This window comes from Anguilla rostrata, chromosome 8 (genome assembly GCF_018555375.3).
Source record: "Anguilla rostrata isolate EN2019 chromosome 8, ASM1855537v3, whole genome shotgun sequence".
NCBI lineage: Eukaryota > Metazoa > Chordata > Actinopteri > Anguilliformes > Anguillidae > Anguilla > Anguilla rostrata.
In genome coordinates this window covers 31,949,117-31,963,193 of record NC_057940.1, presented here as the reverse complement: position 1 = coordinate 31,963,193, position 14,077 = coordinate 31,949,117, and the positions used below count along the sequence as shown (strand labels likewise).

The following is a 14,077-nucleotide window of genomic DNA, read 5'->3' as shown; positions in this document are numbered from 1 at the left end:
ATATCAAATGTACTGAAGCAACAAATGTCCCAAATTAAATTAACACCTCGTTAACGTATTTCGCTTCCATTCCAGACTTTTCCCTGGAAGTTTTAAGGCCCTGTTACTCCAATTGCGGTCCTTCGAGGGCCATGAACTGCCGGTTTTCCAACCTCCCTTTACCTGGGAGTCAGGTGTGAATACAGTCTGGCCAAAAAGACCAAGGCCGGATTGAGATTTGAGGGCGAGCTTTGAGTATCTATGGTTTAAGGCAGTGGTTCCCAATCGTGTGCCATGGAGGACAGAGGAGTACGCAAGGTTTTTATGCCGCCCAATCACTTCACCCGCTGATTTCAACCCTTAACCCACCTTTGAGAGAGGAGGGAACTAACCAGTGAAATCAGCAGGTGAAGTGATTGGTCGGAATGAAAGCCTGCAGACTCTCTGCCCTCCATGACATACGACTGGGCGCCCCTGGTTTAAGGGTTTGTTTGCGTACCGCCAAACGGTAACGTAGCGCGACGATCTCTTGTTGCCGGGAGCAGGATGTCTGGAGTAAGCTTTGACCGAAGCCTGACTGGAGAGCGACTGGCGGTAACGGAGCTCGCTGCAGTCCCAGCCCAGGCCTGAGCGTGCGCCAGCGAGCCTACGAGCCGCCTCCATGAGCCGCTGCCCCAGCCCGAGCCGCTGGGGAGCGCTTCCTCAGCCCCTGAATGTGCTTTTTATGGCAGCCCCAGCCTTGCGTGCATCTGCTGCCAGCTCTAAACTGCGCCCTGAATCATGTTAATGGAGTCTTACACGGGTTAATGAGAGCGTCCCCGCAGCGTCGGGGCTCAGCGGGGGCGGGGGCGGGGACGAGCGCCGCGGGGGCGAGGGCGGGGACGAGCGCCGCGGGGGCGGGGGCGGGGACGGGGACGAGCGCTCGGGCTCCCCACGGACGCGCTTCGGCTGCACAGCTGGAGACCGAGCCCATCGAGCGGAGCGTCCGACGCATTGATCCATCCGCCGTGATACGATCTCCCCCCCTTTCTCCCGTGAGAGGCGGGAGGAATGGGGGCGGTGCCTACGGCGCTTTCTCAGTAAAGGCTTCTCTCATCCCCTCTCTCTCCCCATCTCTCTCTCCTCCCTCTCTCTCTCCTCTCTCTCTCTCCCTCTCTCTCTCTCTCTCCTCCTCCTCTCTCTCTCTCTCTCTCCTCTCTCTCTCTCACTTCTCTCCCCTCTCTCTCTCTCCCCTCTCTCTCCCCTCTCTCTCTCTCTCTCTCTCTCTCCTCTCTCTCTCTCTCTCTCCTCTCTCTCTCTCTCTCTCTCTCTCTCTCTCTCTCTCTCTCTCTCTCTCTCTCTCTCTCTCTCTCTCTCTCTCTCTCTCTCTCTCTCTCTCTCTCTCTCTCTCTCTCTCTCTCTCTCTTTCTTTCTCTCTCTCCTCCTCTCTCTCTCTCCTCTCTCTCTCTCTCCTTCCCCCCTCGCTCTCTCTCTCCGCTCTCTCTCCTCTCTCTCTCCCCTCTCTCTCTCCTCTCTCTCCTGCTCTCTCTCTCCTCTCTCTCCTGCTCTCTCCTCTCTCTCTCCTCTCTCTCCCTCTCTCCCTCTCTCTCCCCTGCGGTTTGTAAATGCGGTAAAGCAGGAGGAGTGCGGCTGCAGCTGCTCCTCTGGCTGAGGGAGGTGAGGGAGGTGCGCAGGGACTCGTTTTGGGGACGGTAGAACCCTGGCGCTGCTGACGCGGCGGCGGCGGCCTGAACACCCGTGGCGGTAATTACAGCACAGCCTGGCCGCTCTCACTCGGACAGGAGCGGAGCTGCCCGTCTGTACTGTGGGGGAGGGGGGGGAGGGGGGGGGGGGGGGGCAGGGGTCCACGGGCCGGAAAACAAGACGGGGAATAAATCGGGCGGGAGTAACTCACGCTGATGGCGGCACCCGCTCCACCGCCGCGGGTCCCGTCGGTAAACAAGCCCGGCCCGTAAATCTGCCAAATTAACGGGCGGCCGGCCCCAGCCAAGGCCGGGAGCGGCCCGGGGAGTGCTCCATCACCCAAAAGCGTCCGGGGCGGGAGCCGCGCGCCGCCGAAACACTCCCCCCACGCCCCCAAACCCTCCCCTCCCCCTCCCCTCCTCCCCTCCCCTCCCCCCCTCGGACGGACGCTACTCACGGTTCCTCCCACGATGCGCCCCAGGGGGTACCACGCTCGCTCGTCGAACCAGTTGAGGAACTCGTAGAAGCCGTTTGTGGTGAGGTGATGAGTCGACCGGTAGTTGAACCTGCGGGACAGGGAGGAGGACGGCGTCAGTGCGAGGGCAAACGGCGAGGGCCAAGGAGCACGCAAACGAGGGCGTGCCGCCCGCTCGCCTCTGCACACAGGCAAACAAGCAGAAGCCTATTTAAAGACCAGACTGGTCCTAATTGCTGTCATATTCCTAAATAATCAGTGTGACGCTGAGCGTAATTTAACATCCGACTGAGGGTAAATATCCCGAGGGCTCTGTCTGTCTGCTCTGCTGCTCTGCTGCTCGGCTGCTCTGCTGCTCGGCTCTTCAACAGTCCTGCTGCCTAAATTCCCACAGGATAATCCAATGGTCTGCCCAGGTTAAAGAAACAATGACAAGTCATCAAACAGAGGAATCAAAGTGATTCGTTTCTTAATACCTGGTAATAAAGGAGGGTAATGCCACAAACCAAATGTTCAAAAACTCACGCAAACAGAACCTCACGAGCCAAAACTAAGAAATTAATAGTAAATACAAAAATCAACCGGAAACATGAACCTGAAATGTTATCTTCCGATATCACTCAGTGCTGTATATCAGACCCATCTCACTCAGAGCTGTATATCAGGGAAGCCTGTGGGTGAACCTTTGTCAAAGAAATCAGTTTGTGCGGTCAGTGGTCTTTCTCTGAAAGTGAGAAAATCAGTTTTGCCTACATTTGCCTACTGGCCATTCTGAAGTCACCAAGGTCAGATTTTGCCCTGACAACCAGCCGCCTGAAGGGGAGGCTGTCTCTAGAAGGAAATGAGAGCAGCTGAAACCAGCAATCCCAGCAGTGCAACACCCCCTGCACCAGAAATACTACATCCCCCTACCTAACCAGAGAGACACTGCAGCTCTGTCAGAGAGCAGTAGTTTTGTCTCTGACGGTTTTCTGTCTCAAACCACCAAGCCCATCGTGAAGTCTGAATGTCTACAAAAACTACAGGTGGAAGGCATGCGCATGCGCACACACACACACACACACACACGCGAGTGCGCGCAGTTCTTGAGGCATGGACTGAGAAAAGGGCTTTCAATGGCATCAAAGCAGCATGAGGATCAGCCCCTGAACAAAAAAGGTCTCCCGGGACCCTCAACCGCATCGTCAATGAGGCCGCGCGTTGGGCTCCGCAAATATTTACCCCCGGAGTCGCGCTTCCAACGCGGGGAGGCCGTGACCGGGACGGATCGGAACCGTCCTCACCACGGGCCGCCCCGTACCAAACACCCCGGCGCTTATGCATCAGACCCGGGGGAGGGACGGAGATCTCTGCAGGGAGGCCTTTCTTCTGCCCCGACAGAGCCGCAGAACCGAACAGAGTCACGGAACATTTCCACATCAGAAGAGTGGAGATGAGCAGTCACCGGCGGAGCTGCTGTTCTCCGGGGTTCTGGGCCGTGAGGTGACAAGCAAACGGAGGGGGGGTGAGGCAGCCCAGTGTGTGTGAGCTCTGTGCCCGTACAGGCCCGTCTTCACCAAACTCCACCCTACGACCAGGCCACCGTCTCCACACTGCAGAGGCTGATGGGGGGGGGGGGGGGTTTGAGGAGGGGGTGAAGCCGAGCGCTGAAAGCACTTGAGCTGCCCTATCGCATTTGGGAGGGACACTTTGCGACCGGTCTCGCGTACACCAGAACGAAGCGTTTCCCCCCCACCCCCCTCCCTCCCCGGCTCTCTCTGCGATCGCCTTTCCGCGGGGCACACAACGCAGTCCCGCCAAACACGCCAATGCTTCTTACTGCATCCCTGCAGTCCGGACGCAGGCTGGGGGAGAGCCTCTCTCACGAAGCCTCCAGTCTGCTCTTTTCCAAATGCCGCATCCAACGCGCACCCTCTCCCGCTTCAGCTTTAAGCTTCAAGCCGCTTCAGCTTTAAGCTTCAAGCCGCTTCAGCTTTAAGCTTCAAGCCGCTTCAGCTTTCAGCTTCAAGCCGCTTCAGCTTTAAGCTTCAAGCCGCTTCAGCTTTAAGCTTCAAGACGGGGAAAATAACACCCAGTTAGAAAGAGAAGGACCCGGCGTACTGGCATGACCACGCGCGGGGAAATGAGGACGCGTCTCCAGCGGAGAGCAATCGAGCGCTAACTGCTCTCCGTGCCTCCGCGCTCACGCTGGAGCAGGACGCGTGTGCCTCTGTGCTCCCCCACGCTGGGATTAGCCGCCGCGGCGCGACTGACCGTGTTTGCGTCACGCACCGGGGTCACACGGCTCCAGCAGCCCGGGTCACAGCTCAAACAGGAGAGAGCAGCCGCCACCTGGCCCAGCTCGCTCCGGGGGGGAGGGGGGGGGGGGCGAGGACTGGGATGGATGGGCCCAATTAGGCGCAGCGTGAGCCCCTGACTGTGACTGATACACGCGCTCTCCCATTTCCACAGCGGAGGAAACGCAAGGCGGCGTGTGAGAAAGCTACGCACTACGCCCGCAGGGGGAAAGCCTCAGTGCTCCTCCGCCAGAGAGGAGAGAGACGGATCACACACAAAAACAGGAAACTGGGGACAGACTCATCATCATGAACGGACCCGGCTTCCAAACCGGAAAAGTCACTTTAATTAGACGCACCTGAAGAAGCGCAAGCAAGAGGACGCATCCCCGCGAACGTTCAGAGGGGCTGACGAAGACGAACGACGAAGACGAACCACGCGAGCCGCGGCGGTTGCCGTGGAGGTCGGCGCGGCGACGCGAGCCTTTTGACGGGCTGAGCAGCGGCCCGCGAGCGCGGCTTTATCTGCACCCCCCCCCCTCTTTCTTCTTCCCTCACACTCCAATCTTCAGAGCCATTGTTCCCGACACCTCTGCCCGCTTCCCCGTCAACAAAAGGGCTCTGTCCTGGCCGCTCGCGCTGTCTGGGAGTCAGGGCGATGTGCCACGCCCGGCTGAGCTCGCTGTGTGAGTCAACATGGCGGGCTGGAGGGGAATGCTGAAGCAAACCCAGCCGACCCCGCGTTCGCTATGGAGGGGTGGGGCGCGGGTCTCCAGGAACCCCCTCACTTGGCGCGCGTTTCGGCTCGAAGGCCAGGGTGCCGGTCGGACACACGGGGTCGGCGAACCGCCCGCTTGTGAGATTGTGTTTTTCCCTCAAAGTGCACCAGTGTTCGCTCCGGGTTACAAGTCACTGCTCCTCCTAAGTGATCCTTATTCAGAGGGCTCTGAACGTGGCCATGTTATGAGAGAGATCCCCACCACTCACCACCCGTGCCCCAGGACTCCACTGGAGCTTGCGGTCCCGATACTGGGCGGCCAGCCTCCCCATCAAAACCAGAAAAGATTAGAACTTCTCTCTCTCTCTCTCTCGCTCATTTGCTCTGAACTCACCAGCCCATTATGTGATGCTGTCCAACGGTGAAGTTGGGTCTGTCCTTATTATAGAGCAGAATGAGGATGGAGAGTGTTGGAGGGATAGGGGAGCTCCTGGGCCTTCTTTGCTGGGCTGCTAATAGGTCATTAACAGTATGTTCCAGAAAGATTTGGGCTTAATTGTTTTTTTTTTTGTCTGGCCTTTCCAAACAACACACAGGAGATTCGAGCTCGTGAGTTGAGGCTCCGGAGTAGGTGCTCTGCTGACTGTGTTCCACTGAGCTGAGCTCTGTTTAAGGCCTCTGCTGCTCAGTCGCGGTTGTGCAGCCTTGGTGACATCCCATCATGCATCTGTCAGCAGAGAACTGACACTGGCATGGCCCCTCTTCAGACCCCAACCATCTTTAGCACTAGCGCATTTGAATAAAAACAGCCAAAGGAAAGGCATCACCTTGGATCACCGCTGATTACAATATTTATTAGGCAAAGCGCCCGAGTGAATTAAAGCCAGAATATAATTAAGTCTGAATACTGGTTGGAATTATAATACCCTGGCATCTGAAGAAACTACTGGGTACAGCTCCAGGTACGCTTCAGCTGGGTTCTCCCATCCTCCTCTGAGTCGGAAGCTGTAGTGAACACACCTCTCTGAGTGCTAGCGTTCCACACAAGCGGCCCGTGACTCCTGTGCTTTTAATTGGGCTCAGAGAGGGATACAGCTCGCCCATCGCCCCGGACACCCCCACCCGCTTCAGAGGAATGTCGTTTAAAAGGCGGAGAAGCGCCCGCCGGCCCCTGGGATGGGGGGGGGGGGTGAGATGGCGCGTGGGCGCCTGTCAGGGACGGGCTGTTGGGGGGGTCGCGCAGTGAACGGGTCCTGAGGGGGCTTCTGCGATGGCAGCCATGTCTGAGAGGAGGTGACGGGACCAGCCTCTGACGCAGAGACTGCTAAAGATTTCACACGCAACTGCGGTGGTTGTCTGACTCGCTGTGCGCACGCACGCACACACACACGCGCAAACACATACTAGATAGACACAGACACACGCACGCGCACGCACGCACACACACGCACATACTAGATAGACACACACACACACACACACACACACACACGCACACACACACACACACACACACACACGCACACACGCACACACGCACACACGCACACACGCACACACGCACACCAGACAGACAGACACAAAGACACTGACCCAGGCATGCGCACACACACACACACACACACACACACACACACACACCAGACAGACAGACACAAAGACACTGACCCAGGCATGCGCACACAAGTTTTCCTAGGGCTGGCTGAAGGCTTCACCAGCGAGGCCGTCTCTGGGCAGCTGATGAATAGAGCTCGGACCGTGATTATTCGATCAGCTGTGAAACAACACTGATGAAGCACAGAACTGCGGTATCAACTTCTGCTTTCAACTCTGTACTTTTTAATAAGTCATAACTTACATCCTAGCGAGGCGCAATCGATCACGTTGATTGATTGTCTCCGGTCTTGTTGCATACAGGCAATGACTGCAGCCTTCAAATGCCTCCCCATTTTTACAGCCGTGAAATGATATTTTCAGTTCATACTGCAGGAATCCTGGATGAGAAGGAAGCTGCCTTTTTGAACGGTGCTTTGGCATCCGAGTGGGTTTGCCCGCCCTGCCTCTTTGCCGTGTTTCATAAAATCTTTAATAAGCCTGCATTCAGGTTACTACAGAAATGGCCTTAATAATGCAAGTAAAAAAAAGGTTCGTGCTCAAAATGCAAGACTAGACTATTAAAAAATCAGGGGAATGATGGAGCAGAGACTGTATTACAGTGTTCTCTGTTCTTCCTTTTTTATATTTTAAAGAAATCCGAAAGATGGATGCACAAAAAAAAAATCACGGAAGGAAAAATCAATGATGACAAACAACTAGAAATTAAAATGTCAAAAGGCTTTACCATTGTGACACAAAATTTAAATTCAAGTGAATAACTATTTCTGGATTTCTCAAATAAATCCATAAATGTAGTCTAGTTGCCATTAATTGTAGCGTACCCTACTCTGGCCTAGCAGTTCATTTAATTTGCATGTGATATCCAGGGAAGACCCTCAGTACAAACATATTTTACAATTTAAGTCCGCTATACCAAAGTCATGATTCACTCATAAGACATGGAGCATTCAGAACTGGAAAAAACTATAGGCTATTATTCAAAAAGCAAACAGAAAATCTTCCATTTAAACATTTATTTTTACATTTCCAACTATGACCAGATGACTAAGAAAAATGTACTTGTCGATACTGCACAACCACCAGCCCATTCTGTCAGCTACTCATTAAAAATATGAATTTAACTTCTCCTTGTTCCTTGCGACAAGCCACACCACTTCATCCGTAATAGGTCCCGCTATAATGCCAGTTCAGTGTTGGGTTCAGGCTTACAGGCTTATCCAACATTGGGCTCACAACTCCCTCAGCCTCCCACGTTCTCATCAGACACACCAACACCATACTGCACCAAACAACAAAACATTTCAGTTGTAGGCACTTTGCAAGACATATTTTTGTCTCAATATTTCAGACACGTCACAAGGCATAAAGCATGAATAACGCCTTTGTAGGCATGTCAGAACATGTCTACAGATCATCAAAAAGCAAACACAATGCTTTCTGGGAAAATTAACTTCTAATCTCAAACAAACAATGTGAATTTAGGGTCAATGTTCTGGCCAAATTCCCTGCACAGATGTATGTGACTAATTCAGAAAGATGTAATACTTGTAGTGTAGATATACGTACAAGATATACGTACATGATTCAGCAAAGATAAGAATATCAACTAGCTATATAAAGTGTGGCCAAAAAAAAAACTATCAAGTCTTGCACAGTAATAGTTTATAATCACGAAACAGAGAGAACAAAGGTCTAGGTGGCAGGACATGGCTTTAGCACTAAGCCTCCAACAGTGCAGAAAGCTGGAACAGGCAGAAGCTCAATTACATCTGTCCCTCTCTGCCCGTCTGCAGACAAACTCCTGCAGGACTTAAAAGGCTATAAGGAGTGGAGCCTGACGCTTTGCATGGAGCACAAAGCCAGAAAGTGATGTGGTGACTTCATAATACATTTCCACATTATCATCCAAAAGCCTCCTTTGTACGAGGAACCAAGGGCAAATGTAACCCCTGGTAAAGAGCAGAGCGGAGGGAAAATTACCATTCCGGTCCAGTCCATTAGGCTGGCCACAGCGAACGGAACACTCTCGGCTCACACGCGCGCTCCCAACTTTCAAGAGGTGCTCAAATAAAACTCAATTTCACACTCGGTGGAGACATTCAGTTTTTTTCCAGGTGTTTTCTTAATGAAAAAATCCATTTGTCGGGTCTGGCCATTTTGTGGCCCGGCGGGGCTCCGAGCGGCCCGCTTGCTGCAGTGCGGGGCGTGTCGGGCTGGTTCTCATTCGCGTGGGACAGCCGGCTGAGGCTGGGGGGCCAACGTCCTCCGCTGCCCACCTACCCCCCCCTCCGATGGCAGACAGGGCTACAGCAGAACAGCTACTGCGGGTGTGCTGCAGTCCTGCAAAATGTCTCGACGTTCTCACAACACTGCAGCAGAGCGGGCACTGAGGAAACGGTGCAGAACATCTGCCCTAACAGCAAGGTTTGGCTGCTTGGCTCACTAGCCCGGGAGGTTCCTTCAATTTGCCCTGTCCACACCTGCAGGGGCGGGGCTTGGCCATATAAGGTGTGGACCCCCGAGCCTGTGGAAGGCCCTAGCTGCTGACTGGCTGAGAGCAGGATTCATCCTTCGGCCCCGGAACTTTCCGTCCCCAGGAGGCCTGGTCCTCTGCCCCTGGTCCTCCACAGCTCCACAGCACAGGGCATTACGGCCAGTAGAAAGCACACTGGATGCAAAAATAATCTTTTCGGATGTCTTAATGCTATCGTTTCAAAGTTCTTAACATCTTAAGTACTGCGATGGCGGATAAAGTGGTCCTGCAGCACACGAGAGATGAAGGCAGTTTCACCACCAGCGCTTTGGGTTATTAAAAGTACGACGCCCCTGGGTGACTTCATGCTAACTGCCTCCGATTATGGTTTTGTTCTCCAACCAACTGATAGTCCGGCTAAATAATTTAGTTGATTAACAAAACTAAAACTTCTCTCTTAAATCACTCGGACAGCTTAACCACAGGGTAGATATAAACAGCTCATTACTATTTCATGAAATTCCAAAAAAGCAGCTCACCATTGCCTTCATCGACTGGCTGCTTAGAACGACCCAGTTGTACATCACAGGGTCATTTAATGCGCCCACAAGTCAGGCTTTGCCCCGGACTCTGAGGGGAAACTCAAAACCTAGGCAGAGCGGCAGATACGGGGGCGACCAACACTTTAAATAAGAAATAAACTTAGTCGAATTGAATTCAAAAGTACCATTTTTTAATTTTTCTTATCTTTTGATAGGCTATGTTGTTCTTTCCAAGCTACAGGTCATTTTATGAGAGTGCATCAGATAATACAAACAACAAAATATGTTTTAACAGAAAACAGAAAAAAATATGATTCATTCACAAATAACAAAGTGAAAAGGAGATTTCTCCCATTTTATCTTGTTTTGCTGCATGTTTTTCCTAAGGGGTATCAGGCAGGCAACCAGGGGTCCATTTTAGGTTTTCCGATTGAGCGAGGCAGCTGAGGCTTTCTTCATATCTTCTGAAAAAGGGTACGCTCTTCCTGTTGTTGCTAAAGGGTCTGTCAAAAACCTGGTCCTGAGATATCACAGGGAGGTCAGGTCATCCTTTCTTGGATATGATGGTCCAGCTGGATAGAGAAAGCTCACTTTCTCTTCACAGTCAACCTCTAGGACAGAGCCAAGCCCCCACTTGCCATCATACTCAGCAGTGAGGACTCCCCTAATGTTTCCCCTGAAGTGCGGGCCTGCCCAGATCTACAGAGGCGATGCAGACGCAATGGGATTTCCTTGCTCTCTGAGTAAACAGTTCACCGGCAGCTTGGCGTTTGACACTGGCATGAATACATGCAGCTTCTGAGGGCCTGTGATTGTCTTGGCAGCACTGAATCGATCTTCCAGAAAAGCCTGTCCATCCTCCCGTTCTGCCGATGTGAAATACATGAACAGCACACCAGTCAGATTCTGCTTTCCACAGTCACAGAGCAGCTTCGGTGTGAAGGTCTAGTCGAGGTATGGCTGAAGACTCCAAACACACTTGCATTGCTAAATCCCCCAGAGGTTTTCCTCAGGTGTTTCCTTTAATACTAATCAGTGTTCATTTAATTGGCTTAATAGGATGGATTACATTTAACTAAGATGATTAGAATACGCTTAACTTCCCCCCGCACATAAAATGTAGCACAAAAAGTACCAGAGATCCCTCTCAAAATTTTTCCGTGCTTACAATAGTTTATAGAACATATCAAAAGATGAGAAAAATCTAACTAGTGCTTTCGAAATATTAATATAAAAGAAATAATTAGTAAATGACTATACAAAAATGTCTCAAAGAATTGCATGTGTTAAACACACAAAAATGCCCAAAACGGGCACTTAAATTGCTATTTTCATTAGAAGTAGGCTATTTGTGACACAGCTTTTAAATAGCTACATCCCTTCTCCATAGGAAGTTTCTTTTTAGAAAGTTCAAGGAAAATCGGAAAATCTCCAAATTCACGCAGAACGTCCCAGTCGGCACTTTTCTGCATCTTTCTGCACCTGCTCTAACGGTCTCAGTTGCTTTCCACGTGGTGTTGTGTTTTTACCTTTGATCAATAGCTTGCCTTTGTGTAAGCCAGTGTCGCGTGTGTTTTTATGAACTCTTACCAAAGGCAAATTTCTATCATGTCATGTGATGAACAATGAGGTTATCTGAATCTGAAGTGAAAAGGAATAACTTCTCTTGCTTAGAAGAGGTATGAAAACACTAGATCTGAAGGAACTTGGTTCCTTATCCAAGTTTTTATGCACACTAACAAAACTAACCTCTAAAGCGGTATAAGGACTATCATTTTCTCAGTTAAAAAAAGTTCAGCATTATTTCCCTAACCGACATACATTCTTGTGAAATAAAAAAAAATTATCACAATGCACACACTGAAAGGTCAATAAGTGTTGTTTTAACAGGAAAAAAAATCATGAATTCCATGCATGAAGTCCTTCTGGCCCAGTCTCATATGCTGATTTCCTCTGTATGCCTTGGGCAGCCACTGGACTGTGAAGAGCTGACTTTGGGAAAGGCTCAAACAAGCGGAACGGAACCTCTGCCTTCCAGCGGGATGACGGGGGAAGGGGGGGGGGGGTGGCAGGGCAGGATGGGATGAGGGGGGGGGGGAGGGGTTGAGCTGTTCCTGGGTGCCCTCATGCTCTCAGCCAGGGAGCAGAAATGGGTAACGACCCAAAAGGGTTCTAGACCCCAGTGCAGATTCTTCAATACTCTTCTGCAATAATTTGCTTCAGTAAAACAGTTAAGCACAAGTGGATTCGGGAGTCTGAATCCCACCACTGAGCAGACTTAAAAAGAAGTGCTGTGGATAGTTCAGATAGCTCAGAGCTAGGTCTCTAGCCAAAAGACAAGCTTTAATGGTGCAACACTGAGTAGACTGTGGAGACCCATCAGTGCTACGGCTACTGGTACAGACACGAAAAGCATCTTTAGTGATAAGGTATTCATGCAGTTTAGTAAAAAAACGGGCCTATTCAGCTTTCTAAGCTACTGCCTTTATCTGAAAAATATACATCTCTGGCATCTGATGGCAGACACATTCTACTCTCTGAATAGAACCTTCCAGACACACTTGATTTCCCATCTTTTTTTCACCAAAGGACTTCAGCTTACACTAAAGAGCAGAAGTGCTCTGCAGCTGAGTCAGCAACATGGAACAAATGCAAAAAAGACGATAAACCCAAGAACAGGCTGCGAAGCAACCATTCCCCCAGATTTGCAACATGGCCAGATTCGACATATTTTGTAAAGGATGATGACTTCATTCCTGAAGATAAGCCCATGCAGAGCCTTCCGTAGATGGTGCAGAAACCGACGGAAATGGTTTGTGAAATCTTTCCCTGCTCATTTCGCCTCATCCACAAGACCACAGGCCTCAGTTATATTCACCTGCTGAAAGGCTTGTGAACATGCATCACCAACGGTCTATCGCTCAATATGCATTGTGCCCCGTCAGCTTTGGGTTCAAACCCACAGTCAGGCCGCAGCGTAGAACCTATAAAAATGGAAAATGGAGGGCTCGGCACAGAGCCAGACAGATGGCTCGGGCCGGGGCCCAGTCAACACCGGTTGTAGCGTCCAGGGGGACCCAGCACCACCCCCGTCCAGGCTCGGCCGCGTGCTCTGCAAGGCTCTCACGCTTACCCACAGCGCACCGCTTCCACCTCCCGGCGATCCCCGGGCTGGTCCCGAGACGCCTGCGCTAGGCCTGAGCGGGCTCCCGCGGCGCGGACGGGCCCGGGCGCGTAAACAACAACACAGACCGGGGAGAAGGCCGTAAATCAGCGCTGATACGCACGCGGGTCTGTTTGGGGTCTGCTTTCACGGCGTGATGGATCGAAACCCTCAATCACGCGGCGGGACGGAGGCGGTCACGGGGGGGGGGGCACAGGGGCGACCGCGCTCGGAGATCAGAGCCCCGGAATTTACAGCCGAGCGCCCGCCTGGGGCTCTAATTACACCGTCTTCAAATCAGGTCCGCTCCTTAATCACTATTCTCCAGCCAATCGCTGCCCGGGCTACATGTTCCACCGAGCAGAAGTAACGACTCCAAGCGCGGAGAAAGGCTCCGGTAATGGCCGTCTGGTCTGAGAGCGGCGGCGTGTCTGGCAGCCTGCTTCCCCCGTATTTCACCGAACGCCCGGCACCCGCCGGGGAGACGCCACGCTTGAGAGAGAGAGAGAGATTTTTAATATGGCTGCCAAGCCTTTTCTCCAAAATAAATGTCATTTCCCCCCCCCCCAGCCCACAACACAGAGCTTAAACGTTGTTGGAATTTTTTTTTTGAAAACGCGCGCGGCAAAGCGGTAATGTGGGCCATAACTGGAGCGAACTTTAAACTTCCTCCCGGCTGAGGGTAAAGGGAATTGCGGTTTCACTCGAGCAGACGCCTCGGACTTCAGCAGGATGCGGGTTTGCTCTGGTCTCAGCTGAAATGTAAAATGCGGGACTTCAATTAAGGATCGAGTCTAGACGTGCCGCAGTTTCAAATCTCACCGGCACGCCCAGACACGCCGCAACACCCCAATCTTCCGACTCCTTTAAACTGCCTAACTTCATTACTTATTCATTAAATAATGCAGCCCAATTTAAAGAACATTAAAAGAACATTAATAGATGCTGAATAAGAAAACAAATAAACATAAATAAAAAGGAAGAGAACTAGTTTCTTTCCCTTCCTTTGTCTCACTCGTAATATAGGCCCATTGGCTCCACTTCTTAAAAACCCTGTTAATAGTAATTCATTTGGAAATGAGAAATTTAGAATAAATATGGAATTCAATTATTCCATCAGTGGCAGATCAACCTGTAGTGAGCACGAGAAT

At 51.6% G+C, this 14,077-nt stretch overlaps 1 protein-coding gene across 6 annotated transcripts in view; it reads right to left on the bottom strand.

The window, feature by feature from the left end:
• The window catches only part of LOC135261421 (dolichyl-diphosphooligosaccharide--protein glycosyltransferase subunit STT3B), a 70,106-nt gene that overhangs the window by 33,961 nt on the left and 22,068 nt on the right, over window positions 1–14,077 (bottom strand). For all 6 annotated transcript variants that reach the window (XM_064347705.1, XM_064347709.1, XM_064347708.1 and 3 more), the window contains exon 2: window positions 2,120–2,228. In XM_064347705.1, coding sequence (XP_064203775.1) covers window positions 2,120–2,228 — 109 coding nt within the window. The remainder of the gene's footprint in view (window positions 1–2,119; window positions 2,229–14,077) is intronic.